Genomic DNA, 21,449 nt, shown 5'->3' with positions numbered 1-21,449 from the left:
TGTCATACTGAAAACACAATTAAAGGTCTAGCATGTTTGGTTATAAAGTTATTGCGATTCGTGACTTCTACACTAAGCCAAGAAAGAAACTTATAGTTTTTCACAAAGTTATATCTTAAAATCCTGTCCTATACTTCAATACTCTACTCTAACCATGTCAGTTACCAAGCAATTGTCCAACTGACAAAATGCACTGACATGGAACAGCTTCCTCGACCACATTCACAGTCCAATAATTGGCACCCAGCATTAGAAATCCGTGAGAATGTGAACAAGGTACTTGCACAGATGATAATTCCCAAAGAGTTTCTTTAAAAAAAAAGTGCGTGAACAGAGAAAAAAAGCACCGTTTTGTAAATTATCATTTGTTCAACGATTCTCACAGACTTCCTGGAACTTTGATAGTCTGATAAACCTAGTTATTCCAATCAACATTTATTAGAAGAAAACCCAGGTCTTTCCCAACTTATTTTAGTTTATCTGAGCAAAACAAAGCTTTCTTTTATTTAAGCTTTTTTTTATACAGTGTTACAGCATTCAATGTCTAGGACTGCTTTCCATGAAGGTCTTAGTTAAACTAAGTTTATCAAGTGAAAAGTTTTTTCTGTGAAAAACATATTTCTCTAACATGACCTAAAATTAGAAATAGTCGCACTTTCGTAAAATATGGGTGAGGGCATGACATAGCTAGCTCATAGCTAGCCAACTCCCCGTGTTAATTGAATGGAGATTTGACCGAAAATATTGTTAACGGACCGCTCAGTTCTGAAGGATGCCACAAAAAAAAAAAACACGGTACAAGCTACATTTAAAGTATTCTATGAAATTCTAGAAAATATAGTTTTGTAACATGTCCTAAATTTTTAGCTAATTTAGGTGTTTGGAAATAGTCGCACTTTTGTGTTTTAGGAAGGATATGTAAAAGACAGATAACACCAAAAAATATGAAGAAATTATTTCCAAACCGTGTTAAGTCAACAATCATTATGTTGCTCATTTTCATGAATGCTGGTTAACAAAAAGCAGACCATTGTCTCATTTCGTGAATAAAGGTCCACACACCATTGTTTCCTTGCTTTTCCTTTATAATCGGTTACCCAACTGAAGCTATAATACCAGCTCATTGCGATACCGCATATATAAAACATTTTAACAGACACATGTGCACAACCAGAGAAGATCTGATTTAATCAGTTGAGCTGTTTTCAATGAGTGTTATCTTGGTTTAATAGCTTTTAATGGGGTTTAAGTCCTGCAAAGGTCGTTGTGAATTCTACTGCAGACATGACTGCATCATGTTGCCTATAATGAAAGACAGAGATAAAAAGATTTAAATCGCGTCTGACGCCACTGTCAATCAAATACCCTCCTTGATTGGTTAATAGTGCGTAAAAGGAAGGCCGATTAATCTGGTGCCGATCGTAGAAAAGGAATAGCAGAAAATGGCGAAAATTACGTACTTTTATAAAGCAAAAACAGCTTTTCTAGGCATTGTTGAAATAGTGCCTTCGGAACAGAGAGTTTCCTACTATAAAGACTTTGGTTTGTATGTTTGAAGGTGCAAAATTAACAAAAAGACGCCCGGTTATATCGCCGCGTTCAGCAAGTCATCATAACGAAACTTGTAAACAAACCCTGCTCGAGTTTAATTGACAGATGACGTCAGACGCGATTTAGTCTTTTTTTATCTCTGTCTTTAGGACAGGATTCGCCATAATATCATCAATTCATCATGATTGCTAAAATATCAATGTTTCTTGTCTGCAAACAGGAGCCGCAGCTGTGCTTTTGGGCATTGACAATACACTCACCCCTGAAGAAGTAAGTGATCTTCTCTACCGAGGCGCTTCTCTGAACAAAATATCAGATGCTCGATTCTTAACACCAAATCGACTGCTTTATATTGGAAGTAAGTACCACATTATTTTGAATTTTTTAGCCTAGTCATGTCATGTTGTTGTGCAAAAGGTCCTTGTGTATGCAATGGTTTCGAGCATAATCGAATGGGCATCGGTTATAATTTAAAAGTGTGCCCACAAGTTTTCAATTTATGTTAAAGTATCGGATACGTTTGCACAGTATTTTTGTGGGAACTGAGAGTACATCAGACATATCATATTGCATTCTGAATACGAGGAATATTGTGATGATATCAAATAATTTAAATTTATTTGAAATTCGCGAAATTTTACTTTTTTATTTTCGCTTAATTAAAATACTGGCGTATACAAAATTTAAAATAATGAACACATGAATACAAAACCCACCCAAGTCCATGGAAAGTGATTTTGAGAAAACTAAAAAAATCCCAAAAAACTGTATCATTTTAATTCCTTCAGTTAGAGTTACCTGGTAAATCGGGAAAGTTAAACATGCGAATGCGTGAGTTAAAGTGTATTAGGCATGACGATTAGCATTTCGGAGACTTGGTGGGGGGGGGGCAGTTTGTATGCCGCACTCGGGTTGGTTTTTGAATCACATAGTGTATTCTTTATTTATTTGCTCTGAGTCTTCTTTCTTGTTCTGTGCCAATTCAGCTTCATATCGGCGTTTTTAATCACTTACTTTATCATCACTGTTGTTATCAACTCAATATAGCACATCGGTCATCTTACCCTGGTTTGCGAGGGCACTAAACATGTGTGTAAAAACCACCCAAGTCCTGGACCTGGGTAGTTTTTGGAGTTCACATTCTCAATAGATACGAATTGGAGTTCTTCTGTTATACAAATGATTGCCCTATGTATAAGTATAAATAACATGCTTAACTCAATTTGGGTATCAAAACCCGTTGTAATAAATGTTCAGTAAATATTCATTTATTCCTTTACCTATCTGACTTTCCAGTTTTTACACTAAAAATATTTATTTGAAAAACCTAACACTCGGCATTTTCCGGAGAGGTCACAGAACTACCGTGATCAATGCAATAATTAGCATTAAAATCAAGTTGGTTCTGAACGCATTCTAGAAACAATTGCCGAATGGCACAGGCTGCTGTGGTAGTTGAGTTTGGAGGATATAGGGCTAGTCGCCTTCACAGCAAGTTTCTGTCTGTCCTAACTCTCGTCGTTCCTAACAAACTATAACCATGTGCAGTCTGGACCTCCAGCTGGACCCAAGACTACGAATTGGCTTGCGATGAGAAAGTACACATTTCCATTTTGTCCAAGAATCTTGTGAGAAGGCGATGGTTATTTCAACAAAAATTACGCATATAACCCAAAGATAATTTCAGAAAATGAAAGACTTGTCAGTATCTTTTCAGTCTTCATTTTCACTAAAGACACTTTCTAGAAATATTTAATTTTGGCGTATACTGTTACGTATACTGCTGTGTTTTATAATGTTTCTTGAAACCGATATATTTAGAAGTAGCTTTTTACAGCGTATTTTCTGATCTAATTTATTACGTTACTGAGTACTTTTTGCCATTTTCTAGAGGAAACATGCATGACTCGATGTGGTTCGGGCATAGATGATGAATTCACTTGCCAATGTGATACGGAATGTTCCAGCCGTGAAGACTGCTGTTCGGACTATTCTTACCTATGCTGGGAAAATGGTATTATCTATTTTGGTATATTTAAATGAAGACTGCATAAAAATTAACGCCGCTGTTATAAATACGCCTACCCGGGACGCCTACGGCTTCAGAACTAATAATGGTCAAGTTATCACAATATTTCAACACAAAAGGAAGGGTCATTTAATTACGTCCAATTTTGTTCAACTTTAACAACACAGCAGTGTTTTTAAAGAAACATACCCGACTTTGCGATTGCAGCTATCTGTATTGATTTGAAGTATGTAAGCGCGAAGATATTGACGGCTTTTACGTGCCACAATGCCTGCGTAATAACCATTGATTGCTGTAAACTGCAACTTTTAAATTAAGGCTTTTTTCTTTAAAAGCACTACTGCGATGTAAATATTGCACGAATAGGACAAATGAGGTATCAAGATGCAAGTAAATAAACCACCCTTCTTTCTATATTGAAATATTGCCAAAATATTTTGCCTCAAGCTATAGGCGTATTTATAACAGTTGCGTTACTTTTTGTTGAGACTTTATCTTGAGTTAGTGAAATTGAAGGTACGTTATCGTCGATGCGGATATATAGATCGATGCGCTGTGAGGATCTGCGCATCGACATAGATCAGTTCAACGTGCGCAGTGAGGATCTGCGCATCGATATAGATCAGTTCAACATACGCAGTGAGGATCTGCGTATCGATATAAATCGGTTCAACGTGCGAAATGAGGATCTGCGCATCGATATTGATGCGCATATGTTAAACTGATATAGATCAGTTTAACATGCGCAGTGAGGATCTGCGCATCGATACAGATCAGTTCAACGTGCGCAGTGTCCACGATGACGAAGTATCGGTCAGGTTCTTTGCAAAGAATCCTGGGAATTGCTGGAAAGATGAATTATATATAGATGAGTTGACTCAATGTTTATCAAAAACGACAAGGGACTGGTATAATCGATATGCCTTATTGTGATGTATGTGGCTGGGGTCCTGAACAAAATATGTTGCGCGCGCGCGCACACTGTCAGGCAAAAACAATGGAAATTGTGATAATGCGTGCGAATACAGCTTCATTTCATTTAATCTGTGGCCAAACATCCTTAATCTTTATGTAAAGTTACGGGTTATACAAGGTATATTTGTTATTATTTTTTTTGTAGCACCAACATGTGATGATCGTTGTTATGACACCGCGGATGAGACAACGTACCCCTGTCAGTGTGACGAATCCTGCGTGTCACGTCAAGATTGCTGTCAAGATTACTATCTTTTGTGTCGACGTAAGCATTACGGCCCCTCCCGGGGGACGGGGGGGGGGGCTGAAACATTTTGTACGGAGATCTGCTATGCAAACTTTCTGATGCTGACGTTCTCTATAGCTACGGTTTGCTGTTTTTGCTACCCATAAGTATACCAATATTCAGCATCCAAATCACCCACATTTGTGCTTTTAAGGGCACTTTTGCCAAATTGGGTGCATTGGACTCAAAACCCACCCACCGATACACCAAAATCGCTGCTCAAAAGGTACTTCAAAACCGTGGCACATCCCTGTATACCTTCAGGGAGACCCACTCCCGGGCATTACCAGATTACTGAACATTGGTCCGGTTTAAATGTATAATTTATAAATTGTAACAACAGTCAAAGGGTCTCTGTAAGTCTTTGAATTGTATAACAATATTTTTCGATCTTTTGTGTATATCGGTCTTGACAGGTTCGTTTCCGATTGTTGGAGATTATTTATATTACTTGTCGTTCACCGAGTCCAACTTTTATAATTTTACAGAAACAAAAATATTGAAATCCCGCATTTAAGTGTCTTTTAAGATCTTAAAAGATCATGTTGCTGTTAACAGATGTAAATTAATTTCCGCTTCTTCTGCTTCTTTTTTCTCTGGTATGTAGCACATTTACCATGCGATTATACGACTCCGTTCCCTGGCGTAGGATCGTATTACTCTCCATATTACCCAGATGACTATCTAAACAACCAAAACTGTCGCACATTGCTTATAAGTTGGAACGACGATTTTCAAACAATCATTACCTTTACTGACTTCAACTTGCAAGATTCTGAAAACTGTAGTGCTGATAGCTTAAGCATATACGACGGCGACGATGAAATGAGCCCGCTTATCGGGAAGTATTGCGGAACAGACATACCGAAATTTGTGACGTCTACTGGGCCGAATGCAACTCTTATTTTTGATACCGATTCATCTGAAACAAGTGCAGGATAAAGTTTGATAGCCGTGTACGCAACAGGTAATAATACGGGTATTTACCCCCAATATGTGATGCGATCAAGCAAAATCAGTCGGAACTCGGAAATATTAAATTTTCAGTTTCTTACAAAATAGTTAAAAGCATTTACAAAGCTGTATTTTGAAGAAAACCCCATTAAATTTTAACAACCAATTTCAAAGATATGAGCAATTATACAGTTTCCAAAACAATATGAAAGAAAAGGAAATATTACCTTTGTTTGGCTATATCTCAAAATCAATATTTGCGAGTTCCGACTGATTTTGCTTGATCGCATCACATATACCTTTAAATGCGCCAATATTAAATCTACGAAATTGTACTTATATAAAGGTTGTAGAATTTTGCTATATTTTCCCAGTGTCCCTTATTTCCATAAAACGAGTTTTTTTTTTCATGAAGCAATTTAGCATTATCAACTTCCCTGCAACTTCCACAATGAACTACGATGTAATTATACAATTCATAGCATTATGATACATACCAAACCAAATAACTAAGGCAAAAAAAAAAAAGAAGAAGAAGAAAAAGGAAAGTCTGTCTCAGACATATTTTGTAAAAAAAGTGCTATGCTTTTCTTTCTTTTTCTTTTTTCTTTTTTCTTTAGAAAATGAGCTATGCGATATGCTATAATTTGTTTTACAGTCAAGGCACAATGTTTATGAACTTTATAATATTAAAAAACAGAAACATAGTTACCCCTCCCCGCACTTATGTAAAGCCCAGTTTCGGAGTAAAACTGCTCCTTTTTTTAGAATTCTGACTCTTACAATCGTGGCGAAATGTTTATAAACAACGACCAAATTGCAAATAAAACAGCTTTCTTTGGATCGCGATACGTTACTGAATATATAAAAAGTGGCCAACGCGTAGCGCTATGCGCTAAATTGGAATTCACATATTGTAGCAATGCGCGCGACAGACAGCCTTTTTTGGCGGGGCCTAATGTCATTTATATCATTATGTGTGTTGTTGTGTAGGGGTGTGTTTGTATAGGTGGTGCAATACATTTCCAGGCATTTGCCTTCTATATTACATCTCCTCCATCATGTGCTTTTTACGAGTAATTTTGCGAGTATATTCAAACATTCTCCAGACCATTTCGTCTTCCAAGGAAATACCGCCATTATGTCACAATTAACAAACTCCCCAGGAAACAAAAAAATGTTCTTAAAACGTTTAAATAAGATTAAATGTCGGATTGTATTCAATTGAATCGTGTCAACCAGAAAAAAACTCGCTTTGGTTAGAGGTTGTCATCGACGTTGCGGCCCAAACCTTTGGCCTTCAGCTGGGTGGATAGTGATTTAGGGTCCGAGGTCAATCGATGAGGAAGTTGCTTGATGACTATACCAACCATGTGACAGATTAACTCTAACGCCCGTTCCTGTTGAGGGACGGTTGTTCGACTCGTTCCCACACTGCTTCTTTGACTCCCCGCTCGAACCAACGGGGTTCACGATCCAAGATGACAACGTCGTCAATGTCAAAACTGTGATCGCTGCACTCAAGGTGTTTGTAGACCGCTGTATCATTGCCACTTGAAATATAGCGCGTCTATGTTAGGACATGCAGATTACGGGCTTTGTCATTTGCCCAGTCTTTGTATCCACACGTTTTCAAGGCGTGGCATAGGTGTTGGTGATCTTATCAGAGTCATTTGTGATGATGGTATCAGCACTGTGGTAAAGAATGTTCACCACACCAAGTTACGAATGGGTGATTAGAGCTGAACTACAAATATTGATCAGTATGTGTTGGTTTGCGAAATACTGATACTGAGAGAGTGCGATCTTGGTTGACAGGAACCAAGCAGTCCAAAAATGGAAGTTTATTGTCCGAAAGGCCTTCTTGAGTGAACTTGATGTTGTCATTAACTTGACATCGGAAGGCCAAAGGTTTGGGACGCAACGTTGGTGACAACCTCGAACCAAAGTGAGTTTTTTCTGGTTGCATGATTCAATTTAATAAAATTTGAACTTTTCCCAGATGACTGAAAGTATACACAGTGTAATTTAAATGTCGGGTTATATAAATATCATGAATCCGTTTTTAAAACGTCATTCCAAAATATTTGGTCAACATTCTAATAACATTCTGTTCGAATGTATTGCATCAAGTTTTTTTTTAAAGTAAAATGTTTTATGAATGTTATTATAACGTTTTTATATCCTTCATATATCCCGACATTTAAACCTTTTCTATGAAACGTATGTTTGCAGGATATGTTGAAGCTGAAATGTTTTATGAATTCCCTTTTTTATGTGCAGTACGGAGAAATATCACCACAGCCCCTGGTTATATTACCTCTGCGAAATTTCCAGAGAGTTACCCTGCCAGAGAGATGACCTTTACAACTATAACGACTGGAAATATGGAACAAATTGTCATCGATTTCGAATTCTTTGCAGTTCAAGAAATCCCATTTGAAAATGACTGCTTCGATTACTTAGAATTCTTTGATAGTGAAACACCTACTCTAAAATCGTACATCGGTAGAGCATGTGGAACTGCGATGTTATTTTCACCCTTGAAATCGACTGGTCAAGCTTTAGTTCTGGTCTTGTTTGCCGATTTTAGACATGACGGAAGCAAGGGATACAATGCAACTTTAACGACGGTAAAATGTAAGTTGATTTAAATCAGGGCGGTGAGATTTCATAAGAGTAATGCCGGGTCAATGGGTTACATCAATACTTTTTTTAACCCATGCGTGTTCGTCAATACAGCTTTAGTCTCCCCACCTTCGGTATGTGGGATGACTGGAATCACACTGACAGTGGAGGAGAATACCAGCTGGTCAGACTGTTTAGTTCTATCAAGCATATAATACCTAAACAATCACCGTAATTTGATCGATTTACTACAGAATATATTGTATGCTCAAAATATAATTTAAAAATTGTAAACCTGTTAACTTATATATTTGTATACTTAAGGAGGTACTACACCCCTCGATAAATTTGTGTTTATTTTTGCATTTTTTCTCAAAAACTAATAACACACTGAAGTTATGTATATTCGTCGCTGTTTTGACATACTGTCGTATGACGATTTTTGGGCAAAATGAGTTATATAAACTTTCAAAATCTGTGAATGAACTCTATATATTCACAAAGTTTTGAGACGTAAATGTAATTAGTAGATATGGCACTAATTAGTGTGATACGACATGTTTTTATGTAACTCCCCCGAAAACGTCATTATGTATTTTGACATACAGTCGTATCATGATACGTCGCCATAGGCCACCGTGTAACTGTAGTTGCCTTTTATTTTGACATACTGTCGTATCACAATGTCGTATCATTATTAATACATAGGTTTTCAAATTGTGCATTTTTTGGCATACTGTCGTATGAGTTTGCAGATTAATTACTACTAATTAGTGAATGAATAAACAGTTTGTATTATGTTGACAAAGACAGATATATTATTGATTATATTGTCTTGGGTCACTGAAATTCCAGTGTAGTAATTAGATTCCTTGCCCCAATAATATACATAACTTTTGTTACCAGTGTGTCATTATTTTTTGAGAAAAATGCAACAACAGTCACAAATGAACCACAGGGGTGTAGTACCCCCATAAGTATAGCGACACGTGAATAAAATATTGTAGGAAACAAATTAGCCGCTAATGGCCGTCTATTGTCTAGACCTAGGCTACGTCATCCGAATTCTCGCGAGATTTCAGTCGCCTATCCCATGATGAACTATCCCTGTTTAAACACTGATTTAGACTAGTGTTTTGCTTGTTTCTCAATATTCCAATATTCCAATAATTCAACTTTTACACAATAAATAATGTGTTTATAATTGTGTAGCATGTGATTCCATAGTCACTTCACCCGGAACCGTGTCTTCAAGCAATTATCCTTCAAAGTACTACAACAACGAACAATGTAATACAAGAATACGAGCCAAACCAGGGAAGCAAGTCCTTCTTACATTTAGTGAATTTGATCTAGAGGATATATCAAGCGAGGGATCATGTAATGATAAGTTGCAAGTTTATGATGGCGGTGTAGCTAAACCTGACGCTCTCATTGGTGAATTTTGCGGGTCGGAATTGCCCGCCGTCCGATCGTCCGGTAGAAATCTACTTCTTGTGTTTTCTTCAGATTTTTTAATGAACGGAAAGGGATACAAGGCAGACGTGACGTTTGTTACAGGTTTGGAGTTATTCACTTTTTAAATTCATATTTTTTTCAAGCACATGTTAGTTGTTTAATCTCTGATTTTCAAACATCATCAAACGATTTGTCAAGATCAGTTAAGTCTTTCTTATCGTTTCCCGTTTTAGGGTCGGAAAACGTATAACAGCCCGGTCCGACTGCCTGATCAGGAAGCACTGCCGAATCAGGCAGTATGTTGCCGAGTCAGGCAGCATGGTATCCCACAATGCAATGCTCTATTTCAAATAGAGCATCTTTTAATATACCGTAATTTCTTGGTTTAGAGTAAAGAAGTAGGTAAAATATATAAAATTATCAATGGATGTACAATTAATAGTATTTTTTCATCAATTTTAGTTAAAATAAAGTTAATTTGCATATTTAAATCAAATTTTTAAAAAACCGTTAGAAATTGTTTTGTTATTTTAATTATTTTCCTCCCGGTGAAATTTTTTTTCGCCCGGTGAAAAATTGTCAACTTACATGTAGCTCATGTGTGTTAAAGTAAAATTTCCACCGATCTTTTATAAAATCACCATGAACAATTTAGTCCTTAGTCTGTCAAATTCGGAAGGGTTCAGTACCAAAGCCTGTGTTGCCTGACTCGGCAACATACTGCCTGATTCGGCAGTACTTCCTGATCAGGCAGTCGGACCGGACTGTATAACAGGAATTATATGGCGCAGTGCCGTTTTGTAGGCTATATGTAAGGACTGAAAGTCTGAGATGTAACATATAATTATTATCATCAGATCATCCCCTTATTGACCGAATTAAAAGGTTACTTTGCGTATGACGTCCTGTCAACCAGACCAAAAATGCCGTACTGCGCAGGTCAGCAACCAATCACGCCGCACCTTTGCTCTGACGTCAGCCGCAAACTAGTTTTTTAAATTATATTTTCAATTATGAATCGGTTTAATAGTATTCTTAATGTTCATATTTTTCAATTGCATTTTTGGTTGTGTAGTTTGTGGCATTTTTTTGTTGAAATTTTTCATTCTATCATTCTATGATGATAGTACTTTGTCAGGTTGGATAAACGATTTATCACATAATGATTTTATATAACAATATAATAATGATTGTATGTATCGTTCTTTTTAATAGCTGTAAAAGCTGACTTAGTCGGTGGAAGCTCACCCAACGAAGGTCGAGTAGAAATCACTCATCCCAAATATGGCAGGGGCACGGTATGTGATGACTTTGTCGTCAAAACTAATTCTTCGGCTCAGGTTGAATTATATTAATGGATATTGCTAGATTATCCCAGTGTTTGCCATGTTGTTCATAAAATGTTAAGTACAAATATTGATAAAACTTCTTGGGCCTTTATGAATATTTGGTGGATTTAACAAAATGGAAATTCATGGGTTTAAAATTTTTTCAAGAGTTTGATCATTAGACAGCCTTGTACAAAAGCTTATACTGAACAGTAGCCTTATACAAAATGACTTTTGAATACGAAAATGTGTCAAGGTACGTGGCCCAGTTTGGTATTAATTGTGACCTGCTTTAAGGAGGCTGTTTGCCCTCCCTTGCCTTATCTTGGCCTGAAAATAGCTAAAAGTCGCTCAAATATTCCGTTAAAATGAGGCAACAGGACAGAGGTAGTTTGCTTTCATTCGATCCCTGGATAGTATATATAATTCCTTCTTTTCAGGTGTGTGATGATCAATGGGACATCAAAGACGCATCTGTCGTTTGCAAAATGCTGGGTTATGGAGCAGCAAGAGAGGCCCCTACCAGAGCATACTTCGGCCAAGGCAATAGACAAGTACTACTCAATGATATTGACTGTACTGGTATGGAATTGAATATAGAGGAGTGTCAACACAGTGGATGGAGGCAAAATATCTGTCATCACAGAGAAGATGCTAGTGCTGTGTGCTACCAAAGTATGTCATAGTTTGCCACGTGCAATTTGTGAACACGGATGAGGAAATGTGCAATTTTGTTGTAGACTTAAATAATAACCATTTTGAGATATAGGCCATCAAACATTTATAAATTCCATAGTTTGATTTTCATATTTGGTATGAGTTGTTATGTTTATAAGATAATAACTTGTACCAATTTACAAGGTCATATGAATTATCGATTTCTTGTAATCAATAATTGCCATTATGGATTTGAGTCCTTTTTCCACTATAATCATGGTCAAAATTTAAATAATTGCAATTATTTTAAAAGAACAAGTTCAAATAATATAAAAGTATATATTTGTAATGTGCAAGGTAAGACGAACAATTTGATATATCACTCATGAAAATCCGACATTTTTGAAAATTTGACCCCACTTGACCTTTGAGTGACCTTTCGTCATTATCTCCATAACCATACGTCTAACATATAGCAAAGTATATATATTCGGAATCTTTACAACGTAATGAGTAATATGATATACATGGTTGATTATTTTGATCATTTTGAAATTTTGATCCCTACTCGACCCCTACGTGACCCCTACAGGGAAGGGGTCAAATGCCTAAAAATTTTGCCAAAAAATTAATCGTCCCTAAATGACTTCAAAACCACCAATAACTCATTTTCGCCAAAATGGTGGTTGAGTCCGTTTTCCACTAGGGTCTTCAGTTTCGAAATTAAGATACTCTAAGACTCAAGAACCACAAAACCCATAAAAGTATAAATGCGATTGATGTCTTTTTGACAAATTTCCTATAAGTTCATTGCACTATAAACATCTCAAAAGTAATTACCCCCTTCAAATAATGGCCACTATTACAAATCTGTAAAATGCGTTGGAAGCAGAATGTATATCTGCGCATTTTGACACCTTGTTTGATACGATAGCCCAGAAAGCAATAAAACACCGGTCAATTTAATGTAGTGAGGTCCAGATTTGAAAACAATACAAAACACTCAGATGTCATTACACAGATTTCCTTCCATTATACTGAATACAAATACAATTTACTGCAACTTTCAATTTGAATATGGTCATTATTTAAAGGTGTGGGGGAATTACTTTTTAAAGATGTTTATTAAGATATACACTACGGGTTTTTAGTTAACTGGCTAGAACTGGAAAAATAAGGCTCCTGCCATCCCACTGGCGTTAGGGATAGAGAATGAGTGACAGGAGCCGCAGATACATCACATATTATTTTGATGATAAATCAATACTCAATGAAAATAATAACGATAATAATAAACATAAGGCGACGACAAAGCAGAAGATAAGAAGCCCTAGAAGAAAAAAGTGGGAAAAAAGAAGACAAGAAGAATACCAATAATTATAGCTTGTTTTTAATATTTTTTGCAAAACAGAAGGCGAAGTTCCATTACCGTTGCGATTAGTAGATGGTAATTTACCCAGTGATGGTCGCATAGAAGTACTGATTGGAGGACAGTGGGGTACGATATGTGACGATGATTGGGACCTTCAAGACGCCCAGGTGGTCTGTAGTAGCTTGGGATACTCCGGGGCTGCCAAGGCTCTCACAAAGGGATCCGTTACACCAGGGAATACGTCGCTACCGATTCACTTTGACAACGTGGCATGTAATGGCGACGAGGATGGTCTGGAATTCTGTCGCCATCATGGAGTTGGAAAGCACAATTGTGATCATTCAAAAGATGCAGGCGTTGAATGCATATCAGGTAATAAGACACTAGGAAAGTCAATTCTGATAGAGTCACCACATCAAATACTTGAGGAATATAATTGTTCGTCTAGCATTAAGGTTTTAAAAAGAACAGTTGCAATATCTGCAATGTCTCATTATGCTTCACAGCTGGAAGGGGATGAACAGTTATTGTCTGTCCAATTAACTTAGACACCCAGTTTTTGTTACTTATTAGAAAAAATATACACTTTCAAAGAAAGTCATGAAAGAAAAGTGTTAACATTCGCTGAGACCTAACGGGATTTTTGTGTTTCCAAAGCATTGAGTGAGAGTTTACCAGAAATTCTATTGAAATTGGAAGGTTTTTCTCAACACTTTAAAAATAATCCGGTAGAAGTTGGGTACCATTATTTTGGAAGGTCTCATTATACAGATTTGTAGGTATGTTGATTTTGGATAGTGAATGGATGAATAGTAAATTAATTATACTCGTCACCAAAAACATTTTATAAAAATGAAAAATATAATTCAGGTCATAAAATGCAGACAGTGTTTCTAATTGGCATATATTTATTCTTAGTGTATTAACTCAGTGATCCCAGCTGTCCCTAAACCAATTACAACAATTCGGCGCGGTATTTGAATCTTCTTCTGTGCATGCTTTTGGCTTGGCACAATTCTAAGAAAATACAAATTGTATGCCATATGAATGTTCTGATGTTATTGGTGAGGAGTATAATTCACAATACACTCCAGACGCATAGTAACTTGCCCTATCATTTGTTATAATGTGACATCTTTTGAGTTATAGAGGTTGTGCATGACATTATTGATTGGCTCCAAACAAAGGATTTGAACTGGTGTCCTTCACCGAAATAATGGCACAGTGTAGTCCATTCAATCAAATATTGTCATCAACCTATTTGATCGTAGTGTATTATTTTGTTATGCGTGTGACGACCTCTCGCGGTAGATTGCAAACATGCCTTTGTTGAATGCATTTGAATAGACAGCCATTATTGTGAATTAGTAAAAGGAACAAAGAAAAAAGGGTGGAATCACTGATCAATATGCATGATTACAATGTTCAAACACCCCTTACTGTAAATAGATTATCCCATCAAAAGTTTCAAGTCATTAGGAATATTCGGCCGGACCCAGATATTTTGTTGTAAATTGGTCAAAATTGAATAAAAGTAGACAAGGAAGAATATTTTTTTATCGCTTTACTAATAATTTCTGTTAGGTCTGACCGTGTTTAGACACTTTTCTTTCATGACTTTTTGCCAAAGTGAAAACTTTACGAAATATATCCTAAAAACCGGGTGTCTAAGTTATTTGGACAGACACAGAGGATGATTTAAGCACTTCCCAGCAAGTCTTGCGGTTAGCACAGCTGTGTGAGTGAACACACACCACTGCCCGCCCACTGCATACACACGTGCATGGTTAAATTTGAATTTGGACAGATATATTTACAATAAAAACACCTTCTAAAGGTTGGTCGATTTCACATTTTATGTTATCTACAGAAGGTGTGGATTATCCTTCATGCATACATCACTTTAGATCTGAAATCGACCAACTAATAATGACACACGGGCAATTCTAAAACAACATCTTTTGCACAGAGTTCAATGGGATTTGAAAAGTAAAGTGGCAGTTGAAACTCTAGTGATAACACTTTTACAGTGCATGATGGGGCTTCCTTAAATCATCCTCTGGGACAGACAATAGTATGATTACATGGTATTTGTCTTGATTTATCTGCTTCTTTTCCTGAATCCCTTTTGCTAGAGGAAAAATTTGTCCCCATTTCAAAAGACTTTAATTTGCAACACCTGTACATCATGCAAATTGACCGGGGACCTGTTCAGCCTCATAACTTCGTAACTAGATGCCCTATCCCTAAGACCACAATCCCGGTCAAAATTGTTCGAACACTTTAACATGAGTGCTGTAAATATGCCCCCCCCCCCCCCATTCCCCCGATTTGACCATGCACCCTTAGAGACATCCAACATTGATTGGTGGCGAAGGGAGAGGGTTGTAGTAGTAGGAACGGGTTTTCAAACTTTACACCAAAGAAAGTTTCAGTATGTTAACAATGGTTAAGTATTACTAAAATACCGGTCAAAACAATCAAACTTTTACACAAGTGTTCGAACGACTTATGGCCGGAATTGCAGGTGCATACTTTCATTATGCTTTTGAGTGGAATTAGAGCATATACAATGTTTGCCCCAATGTGAATATGAGGGAATTTTTGGAGTCCTTTTGAGAATGATGGGGTCAAGTTGGCAAAACACTCTAATTCAGCAAATTAATTAAAATAGAACTAGCTTAACTATGCCGAGTACCTATGAAATAAACACACAACTCTAGAATGTTTTGCAGCAACTTTTAGAACTGTTTTAACCCCCTGACACTTCTAGTCATCTAACATTATTTTGATTGGTTGATAACTTGAAATGCTCATTTCAATTGCCTATTATGACGAGGCTGTAAATTATTTATGGTCAAACTTGCATATTAATAACCTCCTTGATTGGTTCAAAATTGGTCAGAATATTCATTTTGGCCAATCGGCAGGTAGTTATCATAGGGTTAATATGTTATCCAACCCTTTTAAACGTTTTCTGGACACTTTTTCTAAGCTTTTGCGACTTTTAACAACTTTTACTGGATGTTTACATGTAATGGCAATATTCATGCATTTCTAAATGCTTTCCCAATTTCTTTTCAGGTAATGAGGGTAGATCTCGTCAAGCCCGGGAAGTCGAGAAAGTGGAAATAAAGAAAGAGGATGTAGAATGGATGATGGAGCTGGTTGACTTGAACATTGATTGGAATTAGGAGATATATAGCGGGTTTTATGGAAAATATTGGTGTTGGGAATTACAATAGTTATAAAAGAAGATCGTTTTCTATGTGTGGTGTGATGCGGTATTATTGAAAGGGTGTCCTAAAAGTCCCTTTACCATGCCAGTTTACATGTTTATAACTCTAGTATTCAGCAGCCGACCGTATATTTTAAGGCATCTTTGTATAGTAGAGAACACATAGAATTTGACATAAACCTACATCCATAATAAATATACAATGTACATATAATATAACCAAAACTATACAATAAGTGTACAGCACATCTCCAGATCCCATCCACTACCTCCTCTCAACATCTAAACTAATTTCCCCCATTCAATCCAATTGCAATATAAACAGTTCTGTTTGTTGGTTTCTTTATTCCTTTAAATTTATATGTTTGAATAAAGATGGAATAATAATAGATATCAGGATGTTACACAACAGCAACAAATGCGTAAAAGCTTTGATTTCATTCAGAAATCAAGCCAGTATCTTCTGAAGTTGTGTAATAATCTATCTTTCAAATCTCTGCTATGACACAAAACTCCTCCACCTGGACATCATTAATTAGCATTGGACGCGGAAAGGCGAGGAACATTGAGTATCACAGAATAAGGTGCGATTTTTCATCGAAATTTCACTAGTAAAGCGAGCAAAGTTTAATGCTCAATTTTACAATTCTCTAAGAGAAACAATCATTTTTTTCTTGCCACTGCAGTATTGACATGTTGCAATTGAGGTGTGTTTTTGATTGGTCTTTTTTTAAGTCAAGTATTATCTAGGCATTAACAGCTTAAATCTAGAAGATAACGCTGACGAAATTTAGGCCAGGTACAAGTGACCTGGTGAACGAAGGCAGTCGCCGTAGATATATGATCGGGGCAATTTTACAGGGCAGGCAAGCGTAGCCAACAATCGGGCTTATAACCCTGATTGGAACCGACTGTAACAAGGTCTATTATCATGCCCAGCCCCGCTTTTTTACCAGATGTCGTAATCAAGAAGAAGAATCTATCATGTTTGGTGTCCAAATAATTATATGAATTTACTTTTCCCAAATATATATTTAGATTTCCCCACGACCGAAAAAGAGACTTTTGGGACACTATGTGTGTGAGTCGTGTATGGGGTGCAGGGGAATGATGGGTGTCTAAAGGGGTATTCATCTAGATGTTAAGGATGTTGTGCGTATGCGTTTGTTTAATTTTTCTGTATAAAAAATAAGTAAATAAACAAAAATAAATTAATTATAATAAACAATCTTATAATTGTCTGTAAAACAAGATGTATGAGAAAAAAAATCTGCTGAAAAACTTTTTTCAGTAATTTTTTTAAAATTTTTTTCTTTGAAAATGTCACTTTGTTATATTTGTCAAATAAAACAACGAAATGCGGTGAATGGCTCCTCAAAACAAAGGCCTATAGGAAACAATTTCCTTTTTTGCCTTTTCACCAATAAATAACCTGTTATCTTTATTAAATTAAAATTATATACGATAGACTTCAAGATATAGAAAAAAAAACATTCAAGGAAAGCAATCATGATGCACATGTTACCCATCGTTGTCATTCTGTGTAAACTTACGTAGACCTCTGGCGTTGAGAAAATATTTATTTATTACTTAAAATCTTTATTATGTTTATTATTCTCTCTGATGATGGCAGCATTTCTATATTGTTGCTAGGGTTTATAGGATACGATGGTCACTGGTTTCTTGAGATGTTCGAAATGTACGTTACTTTCAGTCGAGTCGAATGCTTCAGGTCAAACGTGGCATAACTAATTCAGTGGTAATCCGGCAAGTAAGTGGGACTTTAAAAGAAGCCCTACGAAAACCGTGGCAACATACCCATACCATGAAATGTGGAGACTCCACCCAGCTATCTAGCTATGACCTTATAACTTCCCGCCAACTTCCCGAATCACAATTATTATCGCATCAAAATTCAGTCAAGTTATATCCATAGGCAGCCATTCTCTTGTTATCCTAATCTTCATGGGTGGGGCTGCTACGTGTTTATGTGCATGATGGATACGTCTTCGACGGCAATCACCTGTCACACAGTGTCATCGCCCGGATATCTTCATGGCAGAAATCGCCATGGTAGGTTGAATCCACAGCCACGCATGGCCATTTTGTTTCGACCTGTTTAATAGTTTTGAGACGCATAATGGGTCGAGGGACATCCGACTAAAGCTATTGACAATAGCCTGGTGACTGACCTCGTGTGTGTGAGTGAGCATGGTATACGCCATGAGGTCATCTGCTTTTAGACTGCCTCCACGAGTGGCCTACGCTGCGCTATAGTTTCTTTTCTTATGCACGGTTCTTTCTCAATACGCAAGCTAATGACTAATGGCTTATTTAGAATAAAATAATTACTGGAGATATTCATCATTTATCGTCTGAAATCAAATCGTGCATAGCATATTCACGTGTATCGATCCTGGGTATTGATTTTAGTGTCTCTGCTGTACAATGTGATTATTAACCAGGCGATGTCGGTGTGCGTCATTGACTATTTGACACACAAAACCTGTGGGACCAAATATTGCGGACAATTTCCCGAGGAACAGAAGTCGCTAAAACCTTCCTTAATAACGAACACACCACTATATATACAAAAGTCGATTTCACAAAATAATCATGTCTTCAATTAAATGATTTATTAATATAACAAGGAAAAAAAGTAATATGCTTCAAATCTACAACTATCACTTGTATGTTTAAAACATTAAACTAGAGCGGTTACCGCACCATAGCTGAACCATGGGGATTTGGCAGTATATTGTGATATATGTATATATCACTCCTTTATAACCCCTTAATGCCCTTAAATGAATATTAAAATATTTTAAACATGTTTAGAATATCATAAAGATCATTGCATTTAAATATCAGCTCAATTGGAGCATTTTTGACAACTTGACCTTTGACCCCTTTATGACCCCTTAATGACCTTAAGTGAATATTAAAATATTTTAAACATGTTAAGAATGGCATAAGGATCATTGCATATAAATTTCAGCTTGATTGGAGCATTTTTGGTTAAAATGACCTTTTTTGACCCATGTGACCCCTTGGATGACCTCTGATTTTAGGAAATATTTTTATTATATTCTTTACTTCTTTCTCTTTTATTTGACACCACTTGGGGGTTCATACCTTCGTGGCATTTAAAGATATGTCCATTTCAGACCAAATGGTTGGTAAGTAATTGACTAAATTATAATTCTATTCAACTGGACTTACTATTTATGATGGCTACGGTATCACGTCATATCCATGACGCATCATCAGGCCGAGTGATCTTGAATTGGCTCTGTATTCTTGACCTGTGACGTCACGATGGTAGAAGTGACGTCACACGAGAGTCGTCGAGGGATCTTCCTGATGGTCGGTTCGTAACTCTTGGACAAGTTGTGGCGTAGTCCCCCTCCGCGATTCAAGGTTGGCTCCTCCCTGCGAACGTATATAGCTTCTTTCACCCCTCTTTCATACCACCTATGTTCTTTATATCAAGCACAATAACGTCCTTGTCCTCAAAGTTGTGTTTGGCTGCTTTGAGGTGCGTGTAAACCGCAGAGTCGTTGAGCCATGTTGAACTAGGGCGACGATGTTGGTACATGCGCTTGTGGAGAGGTTGTTTTGTCTCCCCTATGTAGAAGTTATCACAGTCCGAATCCTGGCAGTTAATCGCATAAACAATGTTGCTTTGTTTGCGTTGCGGGATCTTATCCTTCGGATGGACTAACTTTTGTCTCAGAGTGTTACAAGGTTTTAATGAGACAGGGATCTGGTGCTGTCCGAAGATCCTCTTTAACTTCTCAGAAACATCTGAGACATAAGGGATAGTAATCCCGAACTTGCGGGTGCTCGAAGCGGTGGTAGAAGATTGTTTGGACGATGTTTGGTCCTTTTGCGGTTTCAAAGCTTTTTGGAACGTCCAGTCCTTGTACCCACAGGTACCTAAGGCCGACTTCAGATGTTCGCGTTTACCAGCTTTAGCTTCGGCTGTTGGCGGTATGGTCTCCGCGCGGTGAAAGAGCGTTTTGATCACACCGAGTTTGTGGATAAGTGGATGATGGGAATCAAACTGTAAGTATTGGTCCGTATGTGTGGCTTTTCTGTATACTGATGTTGTGAGAGTGCCGTCTGACTGAATTTTGACCAAACAATCCAAAAAGGGTAACTGGTTATTGTCCGCCCCTTCCTGGGTGAACTTGATATTGCTGTCAACAGAGTTAATGTGGTCAAAAAACGGATCTAGTTCGCTCTTTTTGATCTTAACGAGAGTGTCATCGACATATCGGAACCAATGCGACGGTGAAATACCACTGTAAGAGTCTAGTGCAGTCTGTTCAAAGCGTTCCATGTAAAGGTTCGCGACAATTGGGGAAACGGGGGATCCCATCGCACATCCATGATTTTGTTTGTAAAAATTCCCTTCAAACACGAAATAAGTTGAATTGAGGCACAATTCCAAAAGTGAACAAATTTGTTCGACGACTCTCGTGTGACGTCACTTCTACCATCGTGACGTCACAGGTCAAGAATACAGAGCCAATTCAAGATCACTCGGCCTGATGATGCGTCATGGATATGACGTGATACCGTAGCCATCATAAATAGTAAGTCCAGTTGAATAGAATTATAATTTAGTCAACTATTTGATCTACCTGGATGATTGATAATATTCATAAATACAGGTTGGTAAGTAAGTAAGAAAGTAAGTAAGTAAGTAAGTAAGTAAGCAAGTAAGTAAGTAAGCAAGTAAGTAACATACACTCATATAGGCTGATACCATTTCATGGTTCAGCAAAAATACAATAGATTACAAAGACATTCTTTGTATTAACCGTCCTTACAAAAATGAGATCTCACTATAGTGGAAATTTAAAATAAAAATTCTTTAAAAGCGAAGAGAATCGGACAAAACTATGAGAATTGAAAACTAGAGGACATTATATTTGTACACAAATACGGGTATACCCGCATGTTAT

At 37.0% G+C, this 21,449-nt stretch overlaps 1 protein-coding gene across 1 annotated transcript; it reads right to left on the bottom strand.

Moving 5' to 3' along the window:
- Positions 1-19,930: 19,930 nt before the first annotated feature.
- Positions 19,931-20,821, bottom strand: LOC140143050 (uncharacterized). The gene has a single exon (XM_072165094.1). It carries the CDS (start codon positions 20,819-20,821, stop codon positions 19,931-19,933), a length of 891 nt encoding a protein of 296 aa, XP_072021195.1.
- Between the last annotated feature and the right edge of the window lie 628 nt (positions 20,822-21,449).

The sequence above is a fragment of the Amphiura filiformis genome, chromosome 20 (genome assembly GCF_039555335.1).
Source record: "Amphiura filiformis chromosome 20, Afil_fr2py, whole genome shotgun sequence".
NCBI classification, from domain to species: Eukaryota; Metazoa; Echinodermata; class Ophiuroidea; order Amphilepidida; family Amphiuridae; genus Amphiura; species Amphiura filiformis.
The sequence above is the reverse complement of the archived record's forward strand: the minus strand, read 5'-3'. Positions and strand labels throughout refer to the sequence as shown.